Source organism: Hemitrygon akajei, chromosome 3, assembly GCF_048418815.1.
Source record: "Hemitrygon akajei chromosome 3, sHemAka1.3, whole genome shotgun sequence".
Classification (NCBI taxonomy): domain Eukaryota; kingdom Metazoa; phylum Chordata; class Chondrichthyes; order Myliobatiformes; family Dasyatidae; genus Hemitrygon; species Hemitrygon akajei.
In genome coordinates this window covers 89,803,832-89,819,614 of record NC_133126.1, presented here as the reverse complement: position 1 = coordinate 89,819,614, position 15,783 = coordinate 89,803,832, and the positions used below count along the sequence as shown (strand labels likewise).

The window sequence follows — 15,783 nt, the reverse complement described above, 5'->3', positions numbered from 1 at the left end:
TTTTTCAACAGTGGCTTTCTCTTTGCCACTCTCCCATAAAGCTGCAACTAGTGAAGCACCCGGGCAACAGTTGTTGTATGTGCAGTCTGTCCTAGCCACTGAAGCTTCTAACTCCTCCAGAGTTGTCACAGATCTCCTGTTGGCCTTCCTCACTAATCCCCTTCTTGCACGGTCACTCAGTTTTTGAGGATGGCCTGCTCCAGGCAGGTTTAAAGCTGTGCCATATTCTTTCCATTTCTTGATGATTGACTTAACTGTACCTAAGGGATATTCAGCGACTTGGAAATTTTCATGTATCCATATCCTGACTTGGGCTTTTCAATAACCTATTTCTGGAGTTGCTTGAGGTGTTCTTTTGTCTTCATGATGTACTTTTTGCCAGGATACTGACTCACCAGCAATTGGACCTTCCAGATACAGGTGTATTTTTACTGCAATCAATTGAATCACCTTGACTGCACACGGCGATCTCCATTTAACTAATTATGTGACTTTTAAAAACAATTAGCTGCACCAGTGATGATTTGGTCTGTCACATTAAAGGGGGTGAATACTTGTGCAATCAATTATTTTGTGTTTTATATTTGTAATTAATTTAGATCACCTTGTAGAGATCTGTTTTCATTTTGACACAGAAGTGTCCTTTTCTGTTGATCGGTCTAAAAAATAAGCCAAATTAAATCCACTGTGATTTAATGTTGCAAAACAATAGAACATGAAAACATCAGGGGGTGGGAGGGGGAATACTTTTTTTATAGGCAGTGCAGTTAATGGCAATTCCCTTGATAAATCCACAGCTCACTAAATGTAGTTAGGCAAGCGGGTAAAGTGGTAAAGACGACGTAATGGCACGCTGGCCTTTATTAGTAGTGGTGATGACTATAGGAGTAAGGAAGTCATGCCGCAGCTATATGAAACTTCAGTCAGAGCACAATTAGAGTATTATGGGGAGCTCTGATCGCCTCATTATAGCAAGGATGTGAAGAGTGTGGAGAGGGTGCAGAAGGGGTTCCCTGGGATGTTGCCTGGATTAGAGTGCATGATTGGTAAAGAAAAGCTGGACAAACATGGGTTGTTCTCTCTAGAGTATCAGAGACTGAAGGGAGACCTGATGGACAGCTTTAAAATTATGGGAAGCATAGATAACACAGACAGAATCTTCTCTCCAGTTAAAAACGTCAAATACCAGAGGACACTGTTTTAAGGTTAGAGGAAAGGAATTTACAGGCATCATGAGGAGCAAGTATTATTTTTAAACATAGACATATAGGTGCTTGGATAAGGTTACTGGGGGCAACAGAGAAAGCAAGCAATTTGGTGGCGTTTAAGAGGCTTTTAGATAGACACATGAATATGAAAGACATGGATATGAAGGGAATGGAGGGATATGGAAGAAACACAGAAGGACATTTGGTATAAACTGACATCAAGATTAGCACAAAATGTGGGCCGAATGCCCATCCAGCACTATACTGTATGCTGATAAACGTCCCCTGAATTAGGGTAGAATATTATTTTGAACTTAAAGAGTTATATTTTCAAACTACAATTACACAAATGATCTTAATTCCACCAGTTTGCATTGGACTCGGGGCTGAATCAAAATAATATGCACCTCCAGAGACATAGAGTCAATTTTGACCTCTGATGCTGTCTTTGTGGAATTTGTACATTACCCCTGGGATCCCCCATGTGCATGTTTCCCCCTTTATGCCAAAGATGTGCCTAGTGTGCAGGTGGCGGGTAGGGGGTGGCAGACAAATTAGGGAGAGGAGGGGAGGGGTGCATTTAATTGTAATGAGAAAGATTGCGGTAGGTGTAGATCAGTACTTGAAGGTCAGCATGGATGTACTGGACCATTGGACTTGTTTCTGTGCTTTTCGACTCTGAATCTTGAATTAGTGTGTTTATTTTCAATGTATTTTTTCTAATGAATTATTACTTTTTATAAACAAGATATTTCTCTAATTTCCCTAGTACTCTGCACAATTTTATGTAAGAAAAAATAACACACTTAAAATATTAATGTGGTCATGACATCCACGAACTCTGCTGGAACAGAAATAGCAACACCAAATATAACAAGTCACAATGCTAGTATTAGATTACAGTGTCCCCCAGTGGTGAATATGCTAACTCATAATACAGTTTTAACAGATAACAAGTACAGATAACGAGTTCCTTTTACAGCAAAGTCACTCTTTTGGACAAAAAGGTAAACAGACTATTCAAACATCAAGGCACAATTAACATGCTAGTCTTATATCATGAATGTAGATATAATACTAATATCATTAAGTACAATGAATAATTCTGTAATTAATTATTATGCATCAATTAGTAAACATCAATAGCTCAGTACTCTAGCTAATAAAGTTAACTATATGCCTTTTAGAAATTCTACAACGTATGACTGTTACAAATAATTTACAGAAACTTTCCTCTAGCCTTACAGGAAAGGAATTTCACCATCTATGACGGGAGCTACAGCTTTTTTTCCTCTGGGTTGAGTAACTTAAGAGCTGAAAGCAGCATACTGTCCTTACCTGTCAGTTGAGAGACTTTGCGAATAAGTGAATCCCTTCTGCGAGTTTGGATACTTTTCTCAGCTGACAAACAATCAAAATAATCCTGCGCATTCTGGATTTCTGAAAATGCCTACAATAGTAGAGAAACTTAACAGTCACAAAATATTCTGAACAATACAGCCATTCTGGCACTTTAACTATCTTTACAAACTTGTTTCAAAGTAAAGTACTTACAATTCTTTATTCCTGTGAATACCAATATTCTCTTCAAAATTTCAAAAATGTCTTGCAACTCAATGTCTCCACTGCTCAATAACTGGCATTAATTTTAATGCTAGACCAAACACTTATACCTCTGATGCAAATTACAGGCAAATTGGGCAGCATGTTAGTGTAATGGTTAGCACAATGCCTTACAGTATACGTGATCCAAGTTCAATTCCTGCCGCTGTCTGTCAGGAGTTTGTACATTTTCCCCGTGACCACAGTCTTTCCACAGTCCAAAGAAGTACCGGTTGGTAGATTAATTGGTGATTGTATATTGTGATTAGGCTAGCATTAAATTGCGGAATTGCTGGGCAGCATACCTTGAAGGGCTGGAAGGGCCTGTTCCATGCTGTATTCCAATAAATAAATAAATAAATAAGGAATTTGCTTCTTAAAGTAGTTATAGATGGAGGTGATAGTGGGGATAAGCTTCACTACTTATTAGGTGCTTCCAATGAGGTGTGCCTCAAAAAGCCTCTGACAACCAGTCGAGCTCCTGGCCTTCACTTGTGGCTTGGCTACTAAGCCTGGTGGAACCATTTCTACTGACAGGACAAGAGGCAAAGACAAGTTATCGGCACCTTAAAACCAGTTGGTTTGGCCAGATGGAGGTTATCAGCCGTGGTTGGCAACTCATCTAGAAGGAAAACTCTGATCTCAAACCTCCACTGCCTTGCAGCTATATCCACTCATGGGGAAGGTTTTGGGAGTAAATCCCAATGGAAAAATCTGGTGTTGGAATCCCTAAGGCAGTCCCACATTGAGTTCAATGCTGACTGGCAACTCCTGTGACGCTGCTGGTGCCAAACTGTATCGGTCTCTGCCGTTCCTTTGGGTTCAGATGCGTGGAGAGAGGGAGCTTGCTACATGGGCAACAGCTTGCTCTCCATATTGTACTGCCCATGCTTGCATTACTAGACAGCTAGGATGCAACATCTATTGTTGACCCTAACTGACGGAGGCCTCACTCACTCAAATATGGAATTGCCCACAAATGTTCATTACACAAAGAAGTCCTGTTTAAATAGATGAATCTCTCTCTATTTAATGAGTAAGCTGAAGACTAGTACACACAGTCTGTTAAGACCTTATCATTCAAAACTCATTCTTGACCATTTTAATTTCAATACAGGAATATGGCTAAATGAAGTCTCCACAAAAAGTAACAAACAACTAATTCAAAGTTACGCTTATGACATCATACATCACTGAAATTGAGCATTCACATCTCAAATGTAATAAATGTCCTCTACATGACCCAGTTGTTATATGGACTATTCTACTTATGTTCAGCATCAAACCAAAGCAAAAAGGCCAATTATTATTAAAGCAGACAGACTGATACTTCCTAAACCAGTGGTGAGAAGAATATTTTCAAGTCATCAAATATTTTCATAAACCTTTTTCAGGATTAAGTATTTTGAAGCCCTCTCCTCCCTACGAAGTCCTAACACTTTCTTCAGCCTTTCAAAAAGGTCTCGAATTTTAGAACGCCTCCGCCGCTCATTAACTGTGTGTGTAGTTCGATATAATACCAGGGCATCCAGCTGAGCTTTGGCTTCCTTACTGATATGAGCAGTGGATTTCTAAAGGAGAAAGAAATAGTTATAGTTTAACAATAAAAAAAAATCCAGACATTATTACCCCTCCCCCCAGTTTTCTAAACTTCAGCAAGTACAGCTGCAGATTTTCCTTCAACTTTCAGCAATCCAAATGATGGAATATAAGTTCACCCTCCTAACAGCACTACAAATGCATTCCATTTACATATGTTGCTTTCCATCTAAGGACATCAAATCCTCTGCTCATTCAAAACACTCCTGCCAACAGCAACTTACTAGCTTGGGTTTGGTGTACTCCTCTTTGGATTTTCTTGTAAGGTATGGGTTGTGGAAATGGCATCTGCAAGAAAAAAGTTAAATCATCATTCAATCAAGCCGAATGAAACAGCATTCTGCCTGGGCCAAGGTACAGAGAGCACTACCAACAGTACACAGCACACATGATTATGGCCCTGAAATGGCAGGGGCTAAAGAATGATGGTGCATGGGATATTGTCCTGGCCCAGAAACAAACACTGGAGAGGAGCACCAGTGGGAGGAGCCAGTCGGACTCCAGCCCACTGAGGCCTCTGCTCTATCCCACATTACCTCGACGCCTCCTCTCCAAGGCCTGAGGGCCTAGTCCTCATCACAACCAAGGCAACACAGCTCCCCCACTGTTGGTCTCACCACAGAACCAGACTTGCAAACTCTATTTTATCAAAGTCCAAAACAACCACTCACACATTTTTTGGACTGCCCACTGCCTTGGCACGACAAAGGCACACAACAACAGTATGTAGTAAGTCCAGCTCTATCGCTATCGAGCGACTTGCTGATGGGGTAGACCTACAGTACTTGATGTTCTTAATAACCAGTAGTGTCTTGTGATCGTAGAAAAGGCGGAAAGAATGAATAATTACACCTTTGTTTGGAGTTAGAGTGGCTTGTGTCCAAGCGCATCACCATCTTAGTCATCAGGTGAAATACCAAGACAAATCTGAACACTTTAACACATGCCTAGTTAGTATGACCTTTGAATAATTTCATCAATATATGTTTGGAAAGTCTGCAATAATTCAATCTTACCAAAAACAGAAATAAAAAGGCTTCTGTATTTCACCCCCTATTTGAGTTAACTAAGTTGCAGGTTCCATAGAAACTCAAGGTGCAGCGAGTTACGGGAATGTTAAAACAGTTACTTAAAGCAATCTGAAGATCAACATTATAAAGTTCACTTATCTTTAAATAAATCTAATTCAATTAAAATGAAGTGTTACATATCTGTTCCAAATAACCACCTTTCAATAAACCACTTGAGGGAGATATAGAGCATATACACACACACACACACACATATATATATATATAGCTTCTCAGCCAATTGGAGATCTACAGTAATTGAAAAATCCCTTGTTCATTAAATCCTTAACACACCATGGAAATGTATTTCAATCATAACTTTACTAAGTCATATGCCCACGTTTACACATATTAGTATACTGCACAAGATATCTCATGCATTTGTTCAGTTACTTAACTCACTTTCTCCCGAATCCCACAGACCCACCAACACTGATACCAAGACTGCAAAATGAAAATCACAGAACTTGTATAGTTCAGAAAAAAAGTCCTGACCTACTAAGTTCAAGCTAGTTGTAAAACTATCTTGGCAGCCCTCAGTTTTCTATTACCTGCAAATTATTGTCACTTGTGCCTGTCCAATTTCTGTTCAGTAGCTTTCACAGCTAGTTCCTTTCATAACTACCTTTCTGTCCAAAACAGACATTCCTCACCTCACTCTTCACAACTTCTGACAACATTTTACATCTATATTCTATGGTCCTTGAACCATCTACAAAGGAGAAATGCATCTCAATAGGCATATTAACATCAATGCATAGATCTATAAATAATACATCATCACATGAAATCTGTAACTTTGCTGGTTATAGTAACCAAATTCTGATATTTAAAAATTTTAAGAAATCACAATACTTTGTTTTCCTTGTATGGTGGTGGGAAGCAGAAGCAATAAGGCGAGCAATGTTGATTTTCTCGGAGAGTTCCTCCACAGTCTCAATGTCCACTGCCTCTTCACTGGAAGTTGAATCAAACTGTGAAAACATTTTTAAAGTTTACTAAAAAAAACCCAGCAGTACTACTAACCCTTTACACATTGTCCAAAACATCACAATTTTTTTTTGGAAAAACAGCCTGGCACTCTCAGTCTCAGCCCTCATTATACTCAGCGGAATTAAGAATACATTTGAAATCCATGCCGCTATTTTGCATTTGCCACGTGCCTGGAAATTGGATATTGCCCTTTTCTTGTAATCTAGATCATTGTTGCATTTTGTACTTATCAACATTCCCGCAATGAGTTAGAAAATTGGTCTTAGGAATGCTTCAGATGGCTTCAGGGTAATTTAAATTTAGAAAGTGTGCTATTACAAAACCTGCACAACTTACTCCTCATTAGTTTCAGAAGGGCATCAGCATTTAAAGGCACACTCCCCATGGCAGTCAATTACTACAATATGCACCATGGTTGCAATGGAAAACAGGAGAGTGGGAGAGAAGATGTGGATTTTGAGAGTGACTTGGATGTGAGGGAATGTCATCTAAACTCTTTGAACTCATCGTTGGTGTAACTACTGGGAAGGATCACTTGGTTGCTGCAGGAACCATGGCTTCCAGTGGAAAGAGTGAGAAGTGAACACAACTCTGGTTAAGTACAATTGGGAACATTCCATCTGCTGCAGGTGTCAGTGTACAGAAACCTGTCTCTGGAACAATCCAAAGAAGCAAAGTAATTTAAAGACCTGCCTGTCAACGACCCCGCAAATTGGGACTAAATTGGTGTGAATCCGAACTTGTTATGTCTTGCTCTTCAGGGATGAAAAGAAAGAAAAAAAACCCATGAGTCTGCAGTATATTCTTTGTTCCTTTCTATGGAGGAACTGTGACAGCAAAGTATCACATAGCATTCAATTTTAATCAGGAGTTCCTGTCCTTTAAATTTCCATGTGTAAAATATATAATTGAAATGTTACTTTGCATTAACAAAATTATGGTGCTTAAATAACCCTTTGTTTTACATAACAGAATGGATTACCTTAGGTTAAAACAATTAGGGCATTGAAATTGGACCCATTTAGGAATTTCAATATCTTCTTTTTGACTCCCACATGACAGTTGTTGTGAATGAGAATCCCAACTTCAGAAACTGAGGCTTCAAAGTTGTAGTGACAAACATGTGATGCAACAGTTCAGCTGTGCTAAGGTCAATCCCATCTGACACTGGACAAAACTGATTTGGCAATCAGTGGAAGGATAAGTGCTTGGTATAAATGTTTAATATGACGGCACTTAGAACCACAAGAAAGCCTTGTGAAAAAGATTGCTTCCAACTGTAAGAAACAAGAATATCCACATTTGAAAGCACTATCTGCAGAACCCAAATGGAGGATTGGGTGCATTGAACTTTCAATTTTTTATTTACATTCCTTTATTTCAATTACCATATAACAGTTCAAAGTCAATATATTATTAAAGTATGTAAATGTTACCACATACTACATAGAGATAGTTGATAAGTCAGCTTTCTGTTACCATTTAGTTAACCTGATGGTTCTTTGAGTGATGGGTTAAAGCAGTAAACCAGATTTTTCTCAATCAAATGGATCCAAACTTAACCCCAAAAAAAGAAAGTAAATTAGAGATAATGTTGCAAGCAAGGTAGCCTTTGTACTATCGAGCAAACTGGCAATAGTACTCAAATAAAGCACAATCTACAAAGTACCAAAGTTGGTTATTCAGGTACAAACAAGTGAAGCCACTTACCATTTTCTCAACATCAATTTCCTCTGCATCAGTTTGAATGTCACCATCCTCCAGGTCACTCTGAGAGTCTGTATCTTTATCAGATTCTGTATGAATGTCTGCATATTGCAGCAAAGTTGGATCAAAGTTTATTTCATCATTTTCTTCATCTTTTAGGGTATCCTCTTCCCTTTTAAATGGAGTTGTTTCATACCAACTTTCCTTTACTTCTGTCTCCACTTCCATTTGTTCATCTTGCACCCCATTTTTCACCTCCCGGTTGGCTTCTTCATCCGGCTCCTTATCAACCACTTCATGGCAAGATTCTGAAGTATCTTTATCAACACTTTTTTCAGTTGTTTCAGACTTCTTCCGTAAAGACTTTTTATTTCTACCTATTCTCAAAATCCGCCTTTCACTAGTATATGAATGGTCAAACAGCTCTACTGGGATAATGTGTTCTAATGCATTTTGATAGTCTGTAGAATCATCTTCCAACTCATTATCCACCTCACTGACTGAAGGTGTTGAAGTAAGTACATCACACTCGGTCCCCTGTTTAACTTCTGTCAGTGGGTAGGTATTCCCATGGTCCTCGTCTGGTACACCTTCAGACACTGTAGTTTCAATAAGGTCAGAGTCTGCAACATGAATCTCCTCAGGTTCGATCAACTGTTCTTCCAAATTGCCATCCTGGTTGGCGATCTTGGAGCCTGCTTTTTCAGGTGACTTCGACTTCGATGGTGGATTCATGAACTTCAATGGCCATTCAGTGGTTATAATGGCACTTGGCACATTTTTCTGCCCAGGAGGCAGCTGCAACAGAGCAAGTCCCATTGGCTGAAGGGGAATAAGATGCCTTGTATTGATAGTTTGACCAAGATCATTAACAGTTACAAGCTTTGCCGGTGATGTGGTCACTACTGGAACCTCAAATACATTTGAGGAAATGGACTGAATAGTGGAGATCTGCTTCAATGGGACACGGATATATTTTTTAACAGGAACAGAGTGTGGCTTTCCTTTTGTTGGTATTCCTGATACAGGATGCAGAATGGGAAGTACAGCTGAAGAAGATTGTGAAGGGGTAGGTAAGCAGATTCCACTCACTGAGCCTAGGAGTATGAAAAGAGAAAAGAGAAAATATGAAATAAATCATTCTCAGATTGTCAGTGAGGAAGTTACATATCACGCTTGGTGCAGTTATCAGCTTCTGTATAGTTATCTGCATCTATCTTTGTCACAGGCCCAGATGCTGAGCAGTGAGAGTAGAACAAATGATTAAATGTGAAAGGAGACCCAAAAGAAAGGGTGGCTTTTTTTGGAATGGAATGTACATTAGTTGACAAGAAAGGTTTAGCTTTGATTTCTTATAAGTTAATAACTTGAATTAAAAGCCAATAAAATATAATTTTAAATTTATTAATTAAGAGTCCATATAAATGCCTAATAATAAGGAGTTACTCCTTAACTTACAGGTCAGGAAGTTATGTTGCAGCTTTATAGAACTCTGGTTAGGCTGCTTCTGCAGTATCACATACAAATCTAGACACCCCATTACATGAAGGATGTCGAGGCTTTGGAGAGGGTGCAGAGGAGATTTAACAGGATGCTGCCTGGCTTACAGGACATGTACTATAACAAGAGGTATAACTTAGTTTGCTTTTCTCAGGAGCTGAGGGGAGATCTGATAGGAGTGTATGAAATTATGAGAGGAATAGGTAAGAGTAGACAGACAGTGTCATTATCCCAGGGTTGAAATGGCTAATACCAGAGGACATTCATTTAGTATGAGAGGGAGTAATGTCAAAGGAGATGTGAGAGGCAAATTATTTTTTCTAAGAGTGGAGGGTACCTGGGGTGGTGGAAAAGGCAGATACATTAGGGACTTGTAATTTTAAGAGACATTTAGATAAGCACATGAATGTGAGGGACATGGAGGGATATGGAGATATATTGGGATAAGGAATTAGTTTAGTTGGCTCTTTGATTACTAATTTATTTGGTTTGGCACAACATTATGTACCAAAGGGCTGGTTCCTCAAAGTTCAAAATAAATTTACTATCATATTACATATACAATCCTGAGATTTATTTTCTTGTGGGCATACTCAATCCAAAATGGAATAATAAACATAATTGAATCAATGAAAGACTACACCACCTTGGACATTCAACCACTGTGCAAAATGTGCAAATACACATTTTTTTTAAAAGAATAATAATATTAATAGTAATAATTAAATTATTTACTTAAAAGAGGAAATTAAAAGACTTTGGAACATGAACAAGGTATAATTATTCCAATAGTAATACTGACAACTGGTGTCATCCCAAGGGCACTACACAATAGCATTAAACAATTAGGGCTGTACAGTAATATCTACGTAAACCTTCAGAAAGCCACAATACTAAATACCAATAGAAGAGTCCAAAACTTCCTAGCAATTGAGAAATGAGTGTCCTTGACTATGTCTGCACTTCAGGCTTTACCAGCTTAAGCTGAGAAAAATAAGTAGGTAATAACAATATTAATAAAAACAGACGGTGAGCCAATCAACTGCAGGGCAGGCTGTGCGCTAGCCGAAGACTGAAACCAGAGGTGGCCAGCAGCAAAAGCAACAACAGCAGCAGCACCAGCGCAAACGGGACGAGGTGGCAGCACCAACTTCTGGAACCAGGAGGCAGAGTTTGGAGAACTCTACAGACGAAGAGCCACTCAGCCGCACGGACGAGGAGGACAGGTGAGGAGCAAGAACTCCGTCTTGGGATCTGCGTGACAGGTCTGGGATGCTGGGGCCTTAAAAGTGCGGGGAGAGGACATCCAACTGCACCCAGAAACAAATCCAGGCATGTCTGTACCCAGATTGGGAAGCACTCTGATCAGCATTTGTTCTCCATTGTAGGGGTGGCTGAAACCAAAACCTGCCTGTAGGTATAATAAGTAATATCCTTTTGCTTTAGAAAAGGAGTGATGTCTATGGAATAGAGTGATAAAGCCACTGTCAGGGGATCGCCAGAGCACAGCTGGAGCTAGCGCTGAACATGACAGTAAGCGAATCATGAATGGTACACTGCTGAATAGGCAGACAGGCACTGGGAAACCTGAAGAGGATACAGGCAACATTCAAAGTAGCCTGCCAACATCACAGGCTGTGACTGTTGCAAGGGGGTGCAGTCCACTTACAACTGAGAGCACACAAGTTAAGAGAAGACAAACATAAAATGGTCATTAGAAGCAAGCACATTCATAATGCTTATTATCAAGTAACAGAACTTGAGACCGACATGACAGCATACAGGGACAAACTTCATTAACAGTTTATAGTGCAACACCCCTTCATGCAAGTAACTGCACAATGAATAGCAGATCAACATAGAGTGATGAATAAATAATAAATATTGAGAACATAAAATGAAATGTCCTTGAAAGTGAGTCCATAGATTGTGGAACCAGTTCAGTGTTGAGGGGAGTGAAATTATCCCCTTTGGTTCAAGAGCCTGATGGTTCAGGGAATAATAACTGTTCCTGAACCTGGTGGTGTGAGTCATGAGGCTTCCTGGTGGCAGCAGTGAGAAGACAGCATGGCTTGGGTAGTGGGGATCCCTGATGATGGACAGTACTTTCCTGTGATAACACCTTGTGTGGATGTGCTCAATGGTAGGGAGGGCTTTAACTGTGATGGACTAGGCTGTATCTATTACTGTTTGCTGGATTTTCTGTTCAAGGGCATAGGTGTTGCCATGCCAGACTGTGATGCAACCTGTCAATATACTCTCAACCACACATCTGTAAAAGTTTATCAAAGTTTTAGATGTCATGCCGAATCTTCTCAAACTCCTAAGAAAGTAGAGGTGATGCTGTGCTTTCTTCAGAATTGCACTTACATGCTGGGCCCAGGACAGATCTGCTGAAATGCTAACACTGAGGAATTTAAAATTGTTCTCTCCAGCTCTGATCCTCTGATGGGGATTGTCTCAAGGAGCTCTGGATTCCTCCTCCTGAAGTTAATAATCAGCTCCTTGGTCTTGCTAACAGAGTAAGAGATTGTTGTTGTAGCATCACTCAACCAGATTGTCAATCTCTCTCCTATATGCAGATTCGTCACCACCTTTGATTCAGCCAATGTCAATGATGTCATCAACAAACTTGAATATAGCATTGGATCTGTGCTTAGCCACAAATTCATAAGTTTAAAGGAGATTAAAGTTTAAAGCCTTGTAGTGCACCTGTGCTGATGATGATTGTAGTGGGGATCTTGTTGCCAATCCAAACTGACTGGGGTCTGCAAGTAAGGAAATAGAGGATCCAATTGCAGGAGGAGGTAATGAGGCCGAGGTCTTGAAGCTTATTGATTAGTTTTGAGGGAATGATAGCACTGAAAGTCAAATTGTAGTCGATAAAGAACATCTTGATGTGTGCATCTTTGCTATCCAGATGTTTCAGGGTTCAATGATGAGCCAGTGAGATGTCATCTACCATGGACCTATTGTTCCAGTTGCAAATTGGAGTGGATCCAAGTTGGTTCTCAGGCAAGAGTTGATATGCTTCATCACCAACCTCCAAAACACTTTATCACTGTGGACGCAACTGTTACTGAACGATAGTCATTGAAGCAGGTTACCATGTTCTCAGACAAATGAGTAGACTGCTGAAGCAAGAGGTTAAAGATCTCAGTGAACACTCCAGCCCGTTGATTAGCACAAGTCTTTAAAACTTAACCAGGTACCCCATCTGGGCCAGATACTTTTCATGGGATCACCCTTCTGCCCGTAGGCTTCACAGTCTGAAATCATAGGTTTATCGGGGACATGGGAGCTTGTGATAGTTCCTCCATGTCTTGACGGTTAAAGTGAACATAGAAAGCATTAAGCTCAACTGAAAATGAAGCCCATTTGTTGCCTAAGTCGCTTGATTTTTACTTTGAGAGGTGATAGCATTCAAGCCCTGCCACAACTGTCAAGCATCCTTTGTTGATTCAAGTTTAGTCTGGAATTGCCACTTTACCTGTGAGATGGGTTTCTGAAGATCATATCTAGACCTCATAACTTTTTTAGTCACTGGACTTGAATGCCTCTGACCTGACCCTCAGCAGATTGCAGATCTCAAAGTTCATCCAATGTTTCTGATTGGGAAAGGCACTGAATTATTTATCTCATCTACAACTATTTTAATAAAATCTGTGACGACCATGGTGCACTCATTCAGATCCATAGATGAGTCCTTGAACATGGCCCAGTCCACTGATTCTTAACAACCCTATAGTCGCTCCTCTTCCTCCTTTTGTTGTCCTAATCTCTGGAGCTTTTGCCCCTGCCTCTGTGTGAAGGACAGCCAAGTGATCACACTTCCAGAATTGTGGTCTGGGCATGGAACAGTAGACATTCCCATCTTAGTATAACAGTGGTTTAGTGTGTTGGGACGTGTGGTGCTACAGGTTATATGCTGATGGTAATTGGGCAGGAAATACCCTGGTTGAAGTCACCAACTAAGATTTGAAGTGCATCAGTATGGACTGTTTCATGTTTGGAGATGGCATCAAGCAGTACCTCAAGCACTTGATTATAGTTGGCTGCTGGTGGTACCTAAACCACCGTCAGGATTCTGAAGAACTCCATGGATAATATTTATTATTAGACCCAAGGGTCTATTCATGTTTCCTGATGTTAAGAAACTGAGTAAAGAACAGGATGGTGAGGGAGATGGTGCATCATATGTACAAATTATGGTTGGTGAATAGTAGTCAAATTGCAGCTACAATAGGTGTCTATACCTCAATAAACATAGTTTAGATCACCGAACCAGGTGGGAAAAAAAATTTGGGCACCATTCTCTAGATAGACAAATCTTTATTTGAGGAAGGAGTTTGTTTGGTCAGTACTTAGGGAAAGGATAATCCATATTTGCTTACAACATTTGGCCCACCTCACGAAGAAATACCATCAATCCCATTCTCCACTTATTTCTTAACAACTATTCCCTTTCACGTGCCTGTAGGGGTAATTTACAGTCGCTAGCACAACCTTGGATGAAGGAGCAAACTGATACGTTCAGGGAAAATCCTTGTGGTTACAAAGAGAACACATAAAATCTGAAAGTTAGGATTGAGCCTAAGCCAATGGAGCTAGCGGCAACAAAGCCTACTGTGACACTGTGCAATCCTTTTCATTTTTCTCCCCTTTGAATTACATTCCAAGAGTCTGTAATTTGGATTTTTTGTACTTTCTCATGGTATTGAGTTTATGGCAGCCCTCAAAGATTTTACTCCTGTGTATTTTCCTATAATCTATATCCTTTCACAAGGCCATCAACTCCACCCAGTTTCTCCAACCTCACACCTAACCCAAGGGCAGATATAGTAGACAACTAATCCAGCAACCAGTTAGTGAAAAATCAAATGAAAAATATAATTGATTTAAGACAATCTGAAAATGCTGGAAACACCCATGTCAGGTAACATCTGTCCAAAGAGAAAAATAATTAAGTTTCAGCTTCCTTCTTTAGAACAATTCTAACAAAAGGTCTTAGATCTGAAATTTTAAATGCTTCTTTCCATAGATGCTGAGTATTTCCAGCACTTTGTTTTGTGTTAACCTAGCAATGAGTATATTGAAAGTCTATGGCCTAGAGAGGAGGAAGAGCTCGAGCCCTGGTGCCAGGCAAATAGCCTCTTCCTCATTGTCAACAAGTCAAAGGAGATGGATATCAACTTCATGAGAACTCACACCACTCATACCCTTCTTTACATTGGCAACAAAGCAATGGAAGCTGTAGCAGCTTCAAACTCCTGGGAGCGCACATCTTGTAGCACCTCCTTACTACACCATCAAGAAACCTCACCAATACCTCTATTTTCTGAGGAGGCTGAAGAGAGCTAGATCATGAACATCATTACTCACGACTTCCCACAGCTGTGAAGTAGAGAGCATCCTAACATGCATCATCATTGTATGATACAGAAGCTACACTGTGGCGGACGAGGAGGAAAATGAGATGAAGTGTCCTTGGAAGTGAGTCCATAGGTTGTGTCAAATCCACAGGTTAGTCAAATCTGCTCAACGCATCACCAGTGCCAGCCTACCTACCATCAAGGACATAAATACAGAAAGATGCCAGAAAAACGCCAGAAATATCAGGAAAGATCCAACCCACTCTGCTCATGGACTATTTGCCCCACTCCTATCAGGGAGGACACTACATAGCATGCACACCAGGACCACCAGACTCAAAACAGTTACTTTCCCTAAACAGCAACGTCAATCAGCTCCTCCACCCACCATACCCCATATCACCTCTACATTATCATCTCCTGTCAGACTCCTTCTGTACAGATACTCCTGTGGCCAGCATCACTTTATGGACATACATGAAATAACTTATATACACAGATTCACTGTATTTATATTTAGTGTGTTTTTAAATAATTGTGTTCCTTATCTTATTTTTTTTGTACTTCACCAGATCCAGAGTAACAATTGTTTCATTTTCCTTAACACTTGTGTACTGGAAATGACAGTGAACAGTCTAGACCATGTCTTTGGGATATGTGAAGAAACCAAAGAAACCAAGGTAATCCAATATGTCCACATGCAGAAAATGTGACACCATACAAATGGAAGTC

At 40.0% G+C, this 15,783-nt stretch overlaps 1 protein-coding gene across 3 annotated transcripts in view; it reads right to left on the bottom strand.

Annotated features, from left to right (window-relative positions):
* Positions 1-15,783, bottom strand: part of mgaa (MAX dimerization protein MGA a) — a 106,651-nt gene that overhangs the window by 14,612 nt on the left and 76,256 nt on the right. For all 3 annotated transcript variants that reach the window (XM_073040316.1, XM_073040317.1, XM_073040318.1), the window contains 5 exons: positions 8,183-9,276; positions 6,335-6,453; positions 4,634-4,697; positions 4,196-4,381; positions 2,547-2,658 (listed from right to left, as the gene is read on the bottom strand). In XM_073040316.1, coding sequence (XP_072896417.1) covers positions 2,547-2,658; positions 4,196-4,381; positions 4,634-4,697; positions 6,335-6,453; positions 8,183-9,276 — 1,575 coding nt within the window. The remainder of the gene's footprint in view (positions 1-2,546; positions 2,659-4,195; positions 4,382-4,633; positions 4,698-6,334; positions 6,454-8,182; positions 9,277-15,783) is intronic.